Source organism: Aedes aegypti, chromosome 2 (genome assembly GCF_002204515.2).
Source record: "Aedes aegypti strain LVP_AGWG chromosome 2, AaegL5.0 Primary Assembly, whole genome shotgun sequence".
Classification (NCBI taxonomy): Eukaryota; Metazoa; Arthropoda; class Insecta; order Diptera; family Culicidae; genus Aedes; species Aedes aegypti.
Genome location: NC_035108.1, coordinates 340,707,758 through 340,725,107, shown reverse-complemented (window position 1 = coordinate 340,725,107; position 17,350 = coordinate 340,707,758). Strand labels below are relative to the sequence as shown.

Below are 17,350 nucleotides of genomic sequence, written 5' to 3'. Positions count from 1 at the left end.
CTGGCCATTCTTCCATCGCTGGAAATGAATTGGCTGATGAGCTAGCTCGCGATGGAGCATCGCATGACTTCATTGGCCCTGAGCCGGCTATTCCAATTTCGAAGTGCTGGGTGAAGCTTCAGATAAACTCTTGGGCGGCAACTCAGCACAAGCAATATTGGAATAGTTTGGAGTCGTGTCGTCAAACAAAATTGTATATTACTGAGCCATCTCCAAAGGTGGCGAAGTATTTAACAAATCTGTCAAAGCAGAATTGCAGTCTCTTGGTCAGAGCGTTGACAGGCCACTGCCGACTCAACTATCACATGGCAAATATTCAGCGTGCTGACTCATTTGTGTGTGATAGTTGTGACTCCGATTATGGAACTTCGTATCACCTGATATGTAACTGTCCAGTTTTTGCGCAAATGCGATTCCAATTACTTGGTAAACACTTATTAAGTGAAACTGAATACAGAAGCCTGAATCTTCAGGACATCCTGTTATTCTTAACCCGCTGTGGTAATGAGCTATAGGCTCTCTTTACGCTCATGCGTTTTGCAGTGCCCTTTTTAGGGCGCTGTTCGAACCCATTGTGGTATGGAGCTACATGCTCTCATTTCGCTTATGCGATCTTCCCTCTTCAAGGGACCCCACTCCTATTTCCTCCCATCTTTCCCTTCCCTTTCCTCTCCCATCGGGTAGATGATGAAATAGGCTCAAATATGGCGATGGCACAAATCTCCCAACTGGTGGGGAACGTGCCTTTGGAGCCGGCCTTCTGATACCTGATACCTGATGGATAGCGCCACGCTTGCTAGTAGCTTGCGTTTGCTGGCAATTACAGCAGAGCTGTTAGACATCATCCTCGGAAGCGCCGCTATAGCCGTAGATGCCCTTTTACAGGCATATTCAACGTGGCTAGCGAAGCTGAGCTTGTCATCGATCATTACCCCAAGATGCCTAAGGGATCGCTTGAACTCTATGGTGCAATCACCTACCGAGATAAGCGCCCGTTGCTCGGACTTGCGGTTGTTGACCACCACCACCTCAGTCTTGTGACGGGCCAGTCCTAGATTTCCTAGACTTCATCCATTCCTCAACTTTGGAAATAGAGTGCGCTGCTTTCAACCCTACTTCCTCCATCGATTCACCATAGATCACTAGGGTGATATCGTCGGCGAAGCCCACAATCTCAACACCCGTCGGAAGGGGCAGCCTCAGTACGTCATCGTACATCGCATTCCATAACAGCGGGCCCAGGATTGAACCTTGAGGTACTTCCGCGGTAATTCGAACGCTTTTCTGTCCCTCCTCTGTGTCATACAGTAGAATCCTACCTTCAAAATAACTTTCTATAGGCTTACACAACTGCATTGGTACCAGTGGTAGCTTTTTCCCAGAATTTGTTGGCATTTTTCGTTGGAAATGTCCACGAAATATTTACCTGAATTCTTCCAGAAAGTTAGTCAGGTTTCTATCTTCCTTGACATTTGAAATTCCAAACATTTGTCTTTGTATATATTTGGCTGTTTTTGCTAACTTAGCTTTAAGCTTCATTATCATCAGATTACGAAAATATGTAGTGACCATTTTTGTGAAAAAAGTGTCTAGTGACTTTTTGTTGCAAATAGTGACTTTTTAGTGACCATGTCGAGAAAAGTGACTCGCTTCCAGGCCTGAAAGCACTACCTACCGCAATAATAAGGGATGGTACACAAATTAAGTCACGCTAAATTTCAACTTCTTTTACCACCTAACCCCCCCCCCCCTTAGAGCGTGACGTAATTTGTGCATGACCCCTAAGTTTGATTTCAACTTTTTAACTTCATCATATTTTAAATTAGATAAAGAATAGTTTCAATACTTTGCATTGCAAAATACGTCTATATTTAAGTTTTGAACAGTTAAATACGATTTAAATTTCAATACCGTGCATAGATTCTTCATTATAGGAAGGATACTCTAAATGATCAAAGGTACGGAATAATTATTCAAAAAGCAGGCTTTATTTCACAAATGCAAATTAAACAAAATTATCAAAACATTATCCATTCACAACATACTCGGAGGTAAACCTATATTTAGCTGATTGGTCGATTCATTGAATCAAAGAGGTCACCTTTGTGATCGGCAGCATTTGGTTGAGCTTCATATGTACAAATTGTTACTCCGTGATGGTGTGCCTCGCTGAATTCTCCCTTCAAGCCGATGTAGTACACGGTGGTATTAGAGTCTCCATAGTTGGTGGGGAAGTGAATCGACAGATGGTGCACCGACGAAAACGTAACAACCCTGAACAATGAAAACAAGTGTTAGGTATTCATCAAAATCGTTACATCGCAGTCAAGGAATTTACTCACTTGGTGGAATATTCAATAACTCCGTTGGGATCCCGTTCAAGTTCAAACTCCTGATCCGCTTGGGCACTCACATCGTCAAAGGTCATCTTTGGGCGATTTTTGAATCTGAAATGGAATTTCCTCATGAGTAAGGCTACTAGAGATTGAGTAATGGCAGGTAATTATACAATTTATCAACCCTAGGTATCACCTCACAATAGGAACTATAGATAAGAACCATAAAGAGGTCAAACAGAAACTATGAAAACAAAACAAAATCCTTAAGATTGTAGTATTATCAATAGTTTTTTTTCTGCGTGTTTTAAGTACTCCAGAAGAAATCTCTACAACAAAATCAATAGCAGAATTCCTGAACTTTTTCCTCGAGAAATCTAAGAATTTGTTGAAAAACCTGTGGAGTTGGAGTAGGCCCATGATAATCTCTGTAAGTTTCTGTAGTTCTAGAAACCATTTTGATTAAAATAGACCAAGACCTTTAATAGAAATTAGACTTTTTAGTGTCTTCCCCCATCATTGTGACCAAGCCTCTAAAAAGACACCTGCTAGCACCAGCCCTACATGAGTCATTCTCATGCCATGTCCATACAAGGTACCTAGTTTTACTCACAGTCTCATCTTCTTCGGATGACTATCGTCATTGGCGCCCACAACGATGATTCCCTTCAGTTTGATATTTCCGGTAAACGGGATATTGAAAAGCAGTTCCTCATCGGCATCGCTGGTAACATGCTTGTCGAAATCCAACCGTTGGCTGTAGGGTTTGAACACCGTCTTGCCGGATCCTTCCTCTTCCTCGTTCAAACATTCCACGTTGATCGTGTCGATTTTTTCGTACAAGCTGTACTGGATGCCCATCTCCAGTTCGTCTTCGATTCCTAGGGCCTCGTGCGCACAGGCCCCACCATGGTCGTGTGGATGATTGTGCGACATTCCGATAATATTCCGCGATTTTGATCGGCAGATGTAGGAAGCTTCCAATGGCTGAAATGAAACTGCGCTAAAAACAAAAACAACAGCAGAATGACGTTTTACTTTTTAGCGAAGCGTTTCGTTTGTTCCCTTGAAGCGTTTTGTTATGACATTTGCTTAGAAGAGTGTTGAAAATCTTTGCTCGATATGGACCAACAGGTCTGTGCCACAATAAGGGAGAAAATCTTTGCTTAGAAAATTGTCAGTCCTGAGTCTGACTCTGCCTTCGGCGCTGGAAATTTTTTTTTTTCACTCTCTGCACGGGAAAAAATTCTGTAGTAAAAATTACTATTTTAGCTGACTACGCTCATTATTGAAACTACCATGCAATTTCAGACCAATTTACTATGTTTACGGGATGTACCACATTACAGGTACATTTGACAGAAATAATTTACAACAATCTGATTTCGACTACAGACATAGTAAAACACGCAGCGAACTGAACTACCGAATTACATACTTTTTGCCTTATGAAAGGTGGAACGATTATTGCAATACGAATGCTTTATGTATCGTTTTAGCATCACTCCTCATCAACGCGTCGATGGGCGCGTGGTGTACGCTCGGGCCTATCGATCGCAAAGTTCTTGGTTCGATTCCAGGTTGCCGCGTAAACGTTTTTTGTTTTCAAATTCTGTGGCCGGTACCCGACAGAACAGAGTGCGGTACAGGCAAGGGGTGGATCACTTGTTCAGTGCACATCAAATGTACACGCTAAAGAAATAATACACTAAATAGCTTAAATACTATACTAAAACCATACTTGGTCTATTCACTCATTGCGATGCATTTTAACGAATTATGCTCAGCTAGTATAAACGTGTTTTATATAGATAAATGAATTTTCGGTCAATATGCATTCAATGTATAAAGCTCTAAAATCCAGTGCTCTGAATACAACTAGCCATTTTTATTTGATTGCTGTAAACAAAAGCAAGATAAAATGTGAGAAAGTAATAACGCATGCAAAGTATTTATTTTCATTTCAATCATGTGATAGGATATACATTTTTATGCTGCCAATCGTTGATTAATCTACCGATCTGCTGATTTTTGTCCGTCTTCGATAAGGATCTGTTATCCTCAGTTTTGTCGCATAGTTCGTTTTTGCAGTTTTTGTACCTGGAATTGACCTGGAAAAGTGGACGTAACGATGATTTTATGCCGATGTGAATAAGACAAAGGAACTTACCTTTATGTTCATCAATATCGCTACCATTTTCCATATTTGAATGATGCTATTCCGAGGTTTGTGCTGGACGCAATACACTAGCGGCTATAACGGTATAATGGCGGCAGTGGGTGATTCACAGAAGAATTTTTCGCTCAAGTTCTCGTTTTTCTTTTACTGGTTTTCTCTTGAGAAAATGATTATGCGATCACAGAAAAACACGGTGAAATAACACTTGACTTGAATGAATCGAACTTTGCAGAAAATTGCTAAATATTATTCAAAAACAATACTGAAAGTTTTAGGAATAGCGCGACGTGATTTTTATAGGAGAATCCGACCGAAATGAGATTATAAGTTTCCAGAGTAACATGATTATCTACATAAGCACGTCCTAAAATAAATCATGAATATGCAAGGTTAAGTATAAAACATAATGATTCGGTGATTAAAGTCTAATCTTCTCCATGATTAAAAACGTTTAATGGTGGAAAAATAATATATCATATACTAACTAGTATTTTCGACTTTCTCCGTGTACATTTATTTGTATCAAATGCATTTTTTCGACTTCCGCATCAACTTAGCTTTGTCTTTAATAACACTACTTTAGCTACGAATCGTTCTATAGCAACGCGTTGTTTATTGTGTACGTTTTAAATTTGGTTGCGCTCCTCACGGCAAATTGAATATTGTAAACCATGGTTTTTCCTTTTAATTTGCTAATCGTTATGTATTTCAGGTTATCGAACAAGTATTACTATCAGTATTACTATCGGATCTTCGAATACTGCTGGCATAAGTCGTATCCTGCGTGCACACAGAACAATAGTACTTGCAAGCATGAATAAGACGATTTACCTCACTGAGCTGCCTTTATATGATTGGTGGAATCGAATTGCAGAACTCGAAAACCCAAGACAAAAAAATGACCATTTTTATTCAATGAACTCGTTTTATTTGCTTCAACGATAGTTAGGAGTACGAATGGCATTCCAGTTGAATTTTTTATCCTTTCAGCTAGTTCTTCGGATCATGAACCGGATTGAACTTTTTTTTTATCAGAATGTGTCCTCTAGGTTAAGATGGAGAAGCGCAACGTTTTTGTATATTTGTAGAGCGACTAACAATTGATGTCTTCATAAATATATTCAATTCTAAGCCAGTGATTCATAGTAATCTCCCCGGACCAAACCCTGCTTTGAACTTGCCACATACATACGTACTATAAACGGAAAACATCTTTGACCGGAATAAGAGTTAAGTCGATTATCAGATTGACGATACTAGGTCTTCAATGCCACTAAAATGGGCCAAACGAGATTACGATCATAGTCACAGTTACTGCCTCTTGTTTTTTACGCGATAACAAAAATTCTTGGACCAATTCATCGGTGGATACGTAGCATTTCCACTATTCCAGATAGATTCACTTCCACGTTGAGCCTGCAAACAATTTGCATTCACGGTGACTATTTTACGTCTCCTCTTGTTGGAGAAACCCTTCTTGTCCAGTTTCGCATGTAGTTTCAACATAGAATCTAGAAGAATAAGTAACAATGATAAAATAGCTATTTTTTCTTTATCAACGCAGACGCTCGATCTTCCTCTTAAATATTTTGTCAGGCCTAACTGTTCACGAAGAAATTTGGAACTTCATTATCCAAGTATTTGAAGTGAAAACCCAAATGCCGATAATCTGGAAGTGTTATGAATCCTGAGTGTGTACATTTTTCGTATGGGGTAGCAACTCTTTTCGATTTTGTGGAACGCCAAGTTTGACACTTCGACAAAACAACTGTAAAACGTTTGAGCAAGCCATGATTAGCAAATTTGCTGAAGGTGTGTATTTAAATGCATTTGAATGCATCAAATTTACTCGAAATAATTAGATGCATTAGGAGTGATCCACGCCTTGGGTACAGGGCAGCGAGAGCCGAAGAAAAGCGAATCCACCGCAGAAAGAAAAGGCAGCACGAAGAAAGTGTGGTAGCTGACGCACAAGAAAGCATGAACCGGAATGATATGCGGAGATTTTATGCAACGGTCAATGGTGCGCGGCACAATACCGTACCAGTGCCCGCCATGTGGAATGACCGAGAAGGGAATTTGCTGACCGATAAAACGGCGGTGGCTGCCAGGTGGAAGGAGCACTTTCAGCAATTGTTGAACGGTGAGAATGGAAATGTAGCGAGGAACAGGATGAACATAGATGATGATGATCAAGCTGTGGACCCACCGACCATAGGAGAGGTTAAAAAGGCTACAGCGAGCTGAAGAACTGTAAGGCTGCTGGGAAGGACGAGATCCCGGTCGAGCTTCTCAAGCACGGAAACGAGCAGCTTTACCAGTCGATCCACCGAGTACTTCTGAAGGTATGGGAGGACGAAGAATTGCCCACCGGCTGGTTGGATGGCTTCATCCGCCCTATCTACAAGAAAGGGCACAGACTGGAGTGTGCCAATTACAGAGGAATTACCCTGCTGAATTCGGCGTACAAAATTCTGTCGCGCATCCTGTTTAACAGACTGAGACCGCTCGAGGAGTCCTTCGTCGGCGAATACCAAGCTGGTTTTCGTGAATGCCGTTCGACAACGGACCAGATGTTTAGCTTGCGAATGATCCTAGACAAATTCCGGGAGTATAACTTGCAGACTCACCATCTGTTTATTGATTTCAAGGCGGCGTACGACTCAGTGAAAAGAAATGAGCTTTGGCAGATAATGTCTGAAAATGGTTTTCCGGCGAAACTAATTAGTCTGATACGTGCTACGCTGGATGGTTCGAAATCAAGTGTTCGGATCGCAGACGAGGTGTCAACCTCGTTCGTGACATTAGACGGATTGAAGCAGGGAGACGCACTTTCGAATTTACTGTTCAACATTGCACTTGAGGGTGCTATTAGGAGATCTGGCGTGCAAAGAAATGGCACTATTATCACAAGGTCGCACATGCTCCTTGGCTTTGCGGACGATATAGACCTGATTGGAATCAATCGCAGGTCAGTGGAAGAGGCCTTCGTGCCTCTGAAGAGGGAGACAGCGAGGATAGGCCTGACCATCAATTCTACCAAGACGAAGTACATGGTTGCAGGTAGAGATAGAGTCAGGCATGGTGGTGTAAGTGCTGAGGTAGTGTTTGAAGTTGTTGAAGAATTTGTTTACCTTGGAACACTTGTGACATGTGACAACGACGTTTCCCGCGAAGTGAAAAGACGTGTTGCGGCTGCGAATAGGGCCTTTTACGGACTACGTAACCAGCTTAGGTCCCGCAGCTTGCAAACCGAAACAATATTCGCCCTGTATAAAACATTGATTCTTCCGGTGGCTCTCTACGGGCACGAAGCGTGGACGTTGAAAGAGTCAGACCGGAAAGCTCTCGGTGTTTTCGAGCGTAAAGTGCTGCGGACAATACTCGGTGGGAAACTCGAAAATGGTGTGTGGCGCAGACGCATGAATCACGCGTTGTATCAAGTGTACAAAGATGCGAATATTATCAATCGTGTAAAATACGGCAGACTTCAGTGGGCTGGTCACTTAGTGCGAATGTCGGAAGAAAGAATTGCGAAAATAATATTCAGCAGGGAACCAGGTAGAGGTCGGCGGCTTCGGGGAAGACCACGAATACGCTGGCTGTACGCAGTGGAAGAGGACCTGGCGATGCTAAACGTTCGGGGCAACTGGAGAAGTTTCGCCCAAGACCGACGAAGATGGAGCTCTACAATACGCCCGGCAATGGCGTGATGCTACGCTGTAGCCATCAAGGTATCAAGGTAGGTAAGGCAAATTTATGAATTTCAACCCGATTTCTTGTGGCGAATTTTCATAAGGGGTTCCTATGTTTATCGATACAGTAAGGACCCGATTTTGTCAGCCCTTAGATGAATTTTGGGCTGACAAAATGGGGAACCTCACAAAATCGGGTCATTTTATTTTGTTCCTGGGGATTTTTTTTTATTATCGGACAATTTGGGCCGGAGGTTCTCCGATTTGCATGTAATTTTCACCAGAGGTAGAGCTCGTGGATACATGACCAAAAGTGAAATTCAAAAAAATTATAGTGGTCTATTTTCCCGGAAAACTCTAGATGAATTTTCACGATTTTTCTATATACCTCAAACTTTGAAAATTCATATCTCCTGAACTATGCATCGTAGAACAAAAGTTTTTTAGTGAAATCGAAAGGAAATTTTCTCAGCAATCTATCAAAAATATAAAAAGAAAAACATTTCTCGGAAAATGTTTCACCATGGAGAAAATTGTCTGAAAAATAGCGAAAAAACTATCGTCTGTATCATGAAAAATTTTCCAAAAAATATTTTTTGTTTCATCAATCCATACCCTAACTTTCGTCCATAGACGCCAAAGTGGTATCTTTTACCGTTTAGGCGACAGAACTGAAAAACCGATGACCACCCGCACGCTTCCCATAGGAAAATGTGTTGTGGGCCTCATAACCGTGCGCTAACGGCGGCAGTAATTTACACGCATTGTAAGTGTAACGCAGTAAACCATCCTTTCCTTTCCAGTCAGAAGAAGTTTTTCGTCAATCGGAGCACTCTCCTTTGGTCTGTTGGTCCTTTATTCGTAACCTTTACTATTAAGACCAACAGTCTTTAATTGAAAACGATCCTAACATTTAATAATATAGGTAATAGGAACTGACCCTCAGCAAGCATGGGAAAATTCACTCACTCACCCGAATGCCACCGATGAAAAATAGCAAAAAATCTGCTGCTATCGAACATTCAGTGATAGCTCAACCGTCCTAGGCGAAATGTAGCATGAAAGCGTCGAAACCGATTGTGTAAAAGCGACAGTCGGAAGGAACGCGAAGAGAAGTGAATACCAATACACTTGTATCTGCGAGGCACGAGTTAATGCACTTAGCATCCATTCGCCGAATGCATTGAACTGACTGAGAGGATTCCTACTCACTGAATCATTCCGTGATGTGGACTGCCAGTCAGTGAACGCTCATTAGCACTCAAACCCGAATGCCATCCGAACGGAATCAGAATGTAAACAATCATTCTTGGACAAACATTTCAAAAGGGCACATCGACACTGGTAAACATAGGGCACTTGCAGCCTTTGTTTAGTGTGCCCAACGGACCCCTTTGATTTTGCTGGGAAACGTTTCGTAACGTGTTTTCCGTTTTAAACCGTTACCCAGCAAAATCAAAGGGAGCCGTTGGGCACACTTTTGTTTGCTGCAAGCGCCCTATTGGCTTTGCAAGCCGCTGTTGAACCCAATTCAACTCAATCACGCCCACCAATACCACTATCAGGAACAGCTAACACCAATCTTTCTGATAGTGGGGTTAGTTTGCGTGGGCGGGCTAAAAAGGGCTCAACAGCAACGTTTCTGAAAAAAGGCTCAAGACCTCTTGGACCCTTTTCAAATGTTTGTCCTTTGTCCAAATTTTGGTATTGCATTCGACTGATCAGATGCCGTTTTTTGTTTCGCTTAGTGCTCGCCGAAGAAGCAGAATGGGCACTGGAAATTGAAACGTTCGGCTTGGTTAAAAAAACGGCTTTCTCGCTCCCGACTGTGCGTGGAAGCGAGTGAGGGAAACACAATAACTGTTTGAGTGTTTCCCATGCTTGACCCTCAGTATTATATAGTTGCCAAGCAAAAAGGATATTTATGCATACATAAAGTGCTATTTGTAATTTTCTTGCCTTTTTCAAATTTTGTTCAATTTATCAAATGATTAGATAATTAACTAAAAACGCGCGAATAAATTTTTAGTTTTGTTTTCTATACAAAGTGATATATTTGATATAAATTCTGATTGTTCCTTGGAAGAATATAGTATAGTATTTGCATGTATATAATATCAATCAACTGTATAACACTCAGGGACGCTATCTATTGTTCCATTGATGGCTGCTGTGGAATATTTCACTGCCAGTCAGCGTGCAGGCTCTACAGTTGGCGCCAATCCAACAGCGCGCCAAACTGTATTGAGAAGCGTACGCGCGTAATGAATAATTATTGTATGTTTTGTCTGGCCGTATCGTGCGCCTATATAAGGCACACCCATTGAATTTGTAAAAATGTAGTTTCTTTCGTTTCTCCACTGAGTAGGCATGCTGCCTCTCAGTGGTAATAAATCTGTTAAAGTGAAGCCGTTCGCTTGATTTGCTGTCCGTTGTATCGTAAAAGACACAACGTAGGAAAGACGTCCTGGCCGAAACAACATATTAACAATATATTCATAAGTTTTCAAAGAAAGTGGATCTTGAGATTTGATCCTTCAAACGTTACCATAATGATTGATTGTAACAAGAACTTCCCGTGCGGCTTTCATAGATGCTGTTAGCTTTAATACTAAATAACGTTGCTGATGAAGGGCACACAAAACACCCAACTGACCAATGGAGAGTGGTCCGATTGACGAAAAGCTTCTTCTGACTGGAAAGGAAAGGATGGTTTACTGCGTTACACTTACAATGTGTGTAAATTACTGCCGCCGTTAGCGCACGGTTATGAGGCCCACAATTGAACACATTTTCGTATGGGAAGCGTGCGGGTGGTCATCGGTTTTTCAGTTCTGTCGCCTAAACGGCAAAAGATACCATTTTGGCGTCTATGGACGAAAGTTAGGGTATGGATTGATGAAACAAAAAATATTTTTTGGAAAATTTTTCATGATACAGACGATAGTTTTTTCGCTATTTTTCCGACAATTTTCTGCATGGTGAAACATTTTCCGAGAAATGTTTTTCTTTTTATATTTTTAATAGATTGCTGAGAAAATTTCCTTTTGATTTCACTAAAAAACTTTTGTTCTACGATGCATAGTTCAGGAGATATGAATTTTCAAAGTTTGAGGTATATAGAGAAATCGTGAAAATTCATCTAGTGTTTTCCGGGAAAATAGACCACTATATTTTTTTTGAATTTCACTTTTGGTCATGTATCCACGAGCTCTACCTCTGGTGAAAATTACATGCAAATCGGAGAACCTCCGGCCCAAACCTGTCCGATAATTTAAAAAAATGCCCTCCTGTTTTTCAAATGTTGACGTGTTACATGGTTACATGGACTTTTAAAAGGGCAATGGACATGGCCGTAGCCAGTTTTTTTTTATCAGGGGCTCCCCCCTCCCTTATATTGGTAATATCGATTTTAAACACTTAATAAAAGGCATTGCCATTGCCCCCTCTGGCTACGCCCATGCGTGCATGACATCAAACATCATCATCAATTTTAATGTAAACGTGGGAAAACACGTAACAATTTTTTGACAAATTTAAAATAGGCTGACAAAATTGGGTCAAAAAGCTGACAAAATTGGGGGCAGACAAAATCGGGGGCTGACAAAATCGGGTCAGTACTGTAGTTCATTTGCCTGAGTGAATGAAGCGCATTTCTGGTCTGCAGAAAATTGCCGGTGCGAGCGCTCAAGTTAACCCCCTAAAATGGTAGTTTTTATCGCACAATTTTTTTGCGTGTGTGTTGGAAAATGAAAATTTCACACAGTGATCGTCAAGAATTTTGAGTGGTCAAAATTATATTTTGAAACATGTGTTGCCACATTGCTTTTTGAACCGAAGGCCTGAAACATAAGCCCATAACCGTTTACATCCCACAAAAATTGTCACACCATGTTTGCCAAGGCATTGTGCTATCGTAGGCTTTGATTAGATCTGGAATTAAAAATTTAGATTATTGTACCGTTTTGACTCATATTCCGAACACTTAAGGCCAACAGTGACTTGAAATGTATCTGGTGGGCATAAATTTGATCGTATTTATGAAAATTTTAATTTCCTCACAGAGTTCAACTGTTTGGTGTTGGATGAGCCAATAAAAATGTTTGTTTAGAATTGTTTAGTATTGATTTTACGTGAACGTATAGAACACCATTTTGATTTTTTTTTTAAATTCAATATTTATTAAAACATCTCGATTCAATATTTATTAAAACATATCGATAACAGTTTACATCTTTTACAAACAGTATTTTGATCTTCAGCACTTCAGCATATATTCAGGAATACTCCAAATTGTTTCTTGAAATGTTCTCTGTTCGTCCACCTTAACTCTCTAATTCCTTTTTTAAAAACAAATAAACTACATTTGGGGAAGTACTTCAAAACAAAGGCATAATAATGACTAACTAATCATAAAGCAGCTTTTTGCCGTTGACAATTTAAGTTGATATTACTTAACAAAAAATCTTCTACATCTGTAAAATCTATATTCATTCTTTGTCTGATTGTCTGATCCACCCAACTCCTAATCTCAGCAGTTACAGAACATAATTTTAATATATGTGCATTGGAATCTACTAAATAGCACTCATCACACGTATCGTCGATACGACGAATTCCATTTGGACTAATTTAGCTTTGTTTGGGATAATATCGTTGACTAATTCATACAATTTAGATCTGTCGGCTGATAGTAAAAATGTTTGACTTATGTTTAGCCAAACTGTAACCCAGTTTACTTCTGGATACAGGTCTTCTATTTTTGGTCTAGTGTTCTCTTTTTCTATTGAGTATGTATATAATATATGACAAGTGTCCGTATTATAGTTCTGCTTCACAAAACTTCCTTCCTCCAACCATTCCCGTGCATTTCTAGACAATTTTGAAGGATATTTGAATTGGATCAAAAAACTTTCGTTATCCACATCACGGTCTCTAAGAATATTTTTCAAAAACAAGGCTTCGCACTTGACAACTGGATCCTGTAATCCTAATCCTCCTTTCTCGAACGGCAAAAATAGTTGTTTCCTATCCAGTTTAAACATATTATTGTGCCAGATGAACATACCTACTGCTGATTTTATATTCGCAAAATGTACATTTTTTGGTGCAAATATTTGAGCCGTATACCACAACTTGGCCAAAACAAAAAAGTTCACAAACCATACTCGTTGCAACAAACTCAGCTTTCGAAAGCAGTTTAGGCTTAATCTATACTATATATCTGTCACTAATTTATCATAGTTAGAATCAATAATCTCACTCCAATTTCTCTTAAACACAACACCCAGCACTTTTAACGCATCTGTTTCTTGGATTAATTGTGGTCCAGTTTGGCAATTATTTATCCTAAAAAATTTAGACTTCTTGAAATTAAGCCTTATTTTTGCGAAACTGGCAAAGGATGTGATGATTTTGATTAATAAATCAAATTCTTCTTCAGTTCGGACAAACACATTCAAATCGTCGGCGTATGCGATTACTTTGAGAATCTTGTCGTATACAAGAATCCCGCAAGTATTTGCATAAATTTTACGTATTAAGGATTCAATATACAAAACGAACATAAACATACTTAACGGGCAACCCTGCCTTACTGATGCTTTTATAAGAAATTCTTGTGTGAGAAATCCATTGAACATTATTTTAGAAGTGGCGTTAGCCTATAACCTTTTCAAGCAATTAACAAATTGTTCAGGAATATTGAACTTTTCTAATGTTTTCCACAGAAAAGGGTGATGAACACGGTCAAACGCCTTTTCTAAATCTAAACTCACTACTATTCCTTTAAGTCTTCTTGTTTCCATTGATTTTGTAAGTATTCTTTGCAGATCTTGAAGATTGCCTGAGCATGATTTTTCAGGAACACATGCGCTTTGGCCAGGGCCAAGCAAAGTCTTCAACAATGGTTGCACCCTGTTCGCCAAAATTTTCGTTAACAATTTAAAATCGGTATTCAGCAGCGTTATCAGTCGATAGTTTTCAAGATGGCATAAATCTCCTTCCTTGGCAATTAATGTCACAATTCCTTCGGAAAATTCTTTAGGTGGATTATAAGTTCCGTTCCAATACCCGTTCAAAAGATTACATAAATCTTCTTTTAACAAATCAAAATGTTTCAAATAAAACTCGTACGATAGTACATCTGGACCCGGAGTTTTCTTTTGATTACACGTTTTCAATGTTTCTTAAATTTCGTCAACCGTTGTAGGTTCAGAGAGAACCACCGATTCTTCATCTCCTATGGCATTTGTAACGTAATCTAACGGATTTTCATTCAGATCTATCTCGTCATCTACTGTATTTTGTTGAAACATCTCTCGATAATACTTGTGAATTATTTTCCCTAAACTTTCTCTATCCGATACGAAATCGTTCTCATCAGCTAATTTGATCTGTTGATTTGACACACCTGTTGGGGCAGGTTCGCGATTTCCGTTAGAATAGGAACGGTGGAGAAAAACGGCCACTTGCTGTAAAGTAGCCACTATGCTCGGCGGGAAACGGCAATACCGGCGAAAGCACTAGCACAAAGCTCACGGAGGTGTCGCTAACAGCCACTAGGCTTCTTTCTTCTCTTCACTTATGGAACGGCTAATAATTAAAATTTTATTGGGCAAATAACTTTGGGAACTACAACTTCTAGACTTCTTACTTATTTAAGAGCTCGATTTGGAATAACTTTATTTCTTGAACCTTATTCTAACGAAACTTAGCTAGCTACCACAACTGGTAAATTAAATTATATTCTACTCATTTTATAACACTACTACCATCGCCTAGCACTCAAATGCAGTACTAGAGCAGATGGGTTCGGCGCAAATCTATAGATGTTTGACAATAGATATTTGGGAACTTGATGAGAACAAACAACACCTTTATGTATTTATTTTACCCCTAATTTTTCACCTTCGCAGAAACTAGACTCTGGCAATTTTTTGGAATAGTTTTTTTATCCTATCGTACTCTATCTCCATAAGCCTCGATTTTGCTAATTTTATTAGAATCGAAACATCATCTCCTCTTGCCCTTCGCTCATTCAGCTCTATAAGTCTCCTCAATTGCTCACTTTTTGCATTCCTAATACTGTTGTTCACCCTCCACGCCTCTGATCTATAAAACTGCCTGGCTTTCGGTTTAAAGACAAAGTTCCACCACAAACTTAAGTCACCCATATAGTTTCCGCGTGTTTTCAACATGTCATACTCTCTTTCAAATCTTCCCGCTACTTCATCTGACTCTAAAATACTGGGATTTATCTTCCAATAACCTCTTCCTCTTGAAGCAACGTTGCTCTTAGATGTTTTAATCTTCATCACCACCGCTGAATGATCCGAAAATGACACCGGAATGGTTCGGCAATCAACAACATTTTCAACAAATGGAACTGGTGTGTAAAATCTATCTAGTCTTGAGGCTGATTCACCACGAAAATAGGTGAACTCAGTCTTTTCGAAAACTTTGGCCACATCGTTGAAGCTGAACAAATCAACTAAATTCTTCAACCCTGCATAATAGTTTTATTGTAGGACCTCTTGAATTACCATTCTCTAAAACACAATTGAAATCTCCCCCAATAACAGATACTGCGGCATCTTGCTTACTCAAATGGACTGCAATCAAATTAGTGAACAAATCATTACGTTCCCTACGATAATTCGAGCCAGAATGTCCATAAACGTTTATAAAATTTACACCATTCACTACTAAGGAAACCATTCTGCCATTCGGTTCAAGAAGCACGTTCGAAATATCCATAGTTTTTCTCACAATTATTGCTGTCCCCTTATTGTCGGAGCTAATATTAACAAACGCGAAATGACTGATTAAAAATGAAAATTTTCATAAACGACTCCCTGTAGCAAAAGCACATCAATGTCATGATCGTATACGAAGTCTCTTAATAATCCCTGATTAATTGCACTGTTTTAGCTGTTCAAATTAATCGTTGTACGAGAACTCCATCATATGAAATACGCTTATTACGATTCACTCAGCGGCGGAAACCGTTCATCAACTAGCTCCACTTCTTCCTTTTCTCACCTTTAACACCCTTTCTGTGTCGGGGTGTCAATGAACGTGACCTACGACCTTGCAACATTACCAAACTAACTTCCTTTCCATTATCAATTTTGATCGTCTTTGCAGCAACACCTCCATTTGAATCTCTGCTTCTCAATCTTTTCACCATTTGCCACTCATCGCTGTCGCACTGGTTTGTCCTACCTCATCAATTTTCTCGCTTCCGGAGACTTCACATCTCTGCTCATTGATCGGCTCCTGTACACCACCTACAGAATCAGTACACTGCTCTTCGTCCAACGATGCTGCTGCACCTTGGGCACCCACTTCCGTCACAACCGTTGCCTTTTTCACTGCACCACTGGGCACAGGTAGAATTACACTTCCTTCCAACGATCCCTTTGGATTTACACCGGTACGGTTAACCGGCGGATGCGCGTACGAAGCCAAACGCGTGTTCACCGACCTTCGTTTTGGACATTCTGCCTTCAAATGCTCTGTCCAACCACAGACATAACATTTATGTAGAATTCCATCATAAAACACTCTTGCCTTGATACTTTGCACGTACACTTGTGCCGGGATATCCTGTACCACTTCCATATTTATTCCACGGACACCACTCCAGATGGGAAAGCCCGACTCGGCTGGATACCGTTCTCGGATCATCTGTTGAATGGATCCGTACTTCGCAAAAACCGCTGCGATGTGTTTGTCTTCACCCTCGGGAGGGAGATCAAACACATGGACGTATTTAAACATCCCGTTCGAAGCCGAAACCGTCACTTGAATTTTCGTTCCATTTTCGTACTCATGATTCAAATGCCGAACACTGTGTTCATTCTGTCTCATATTCCGAACAGCACGTATGAATTGTATTGAAATGAATAATTCCGCAAACAAATTTATCTAAGCTACATAGTTATACTGGCCTCGAACTAGAGAATCATCACTACTCCCGAGGTATAAAGTAGATTTGAAGATGATTAAATTGAATTATAATTGACTGCCATTTCATAGTAATTTGATGATATATTTCAGAGAAATATTTCAACCACATCGCTATACAAAAACCGAGTGTTCGGAATTTGAGACAAAACGGTATGCACCTACATAGA

At 40.0% G+C, this 17,350-nt stretch overlaps 1 protein-coding gene across 1 annotated transcript; it reads right to left on the bottom strand.

The window, feature by feature from the left end:
* Positions 1-1,959: 1,959 nt before the first annotated feature.
* Positions 1,960-3,358, bottom strand: LOC5568486 (PITH domain-containing protein GA19395). Its single transcript, XM_001658021.2, has 3 exons — positions 2,950-3,358; positions 2,343-2,447; positions 1,960-2,274 (listed from the first exon to the last, which is right to left on the bottom strand). Exons 1-3 carry the CDS (start codon positions 3,270-3,272, stop codon positions 2,064-2,066), a joined length of 639 nt encoding a protein of 212 aa, XP_001658071.1. The 5' UTR covers positions 3,273-3,358; the 3' UTR covers positions 1,960-2,063.
* Between the last annotated feature and the right edge of the window lie 13,992 nt (positions 3,359-17,350).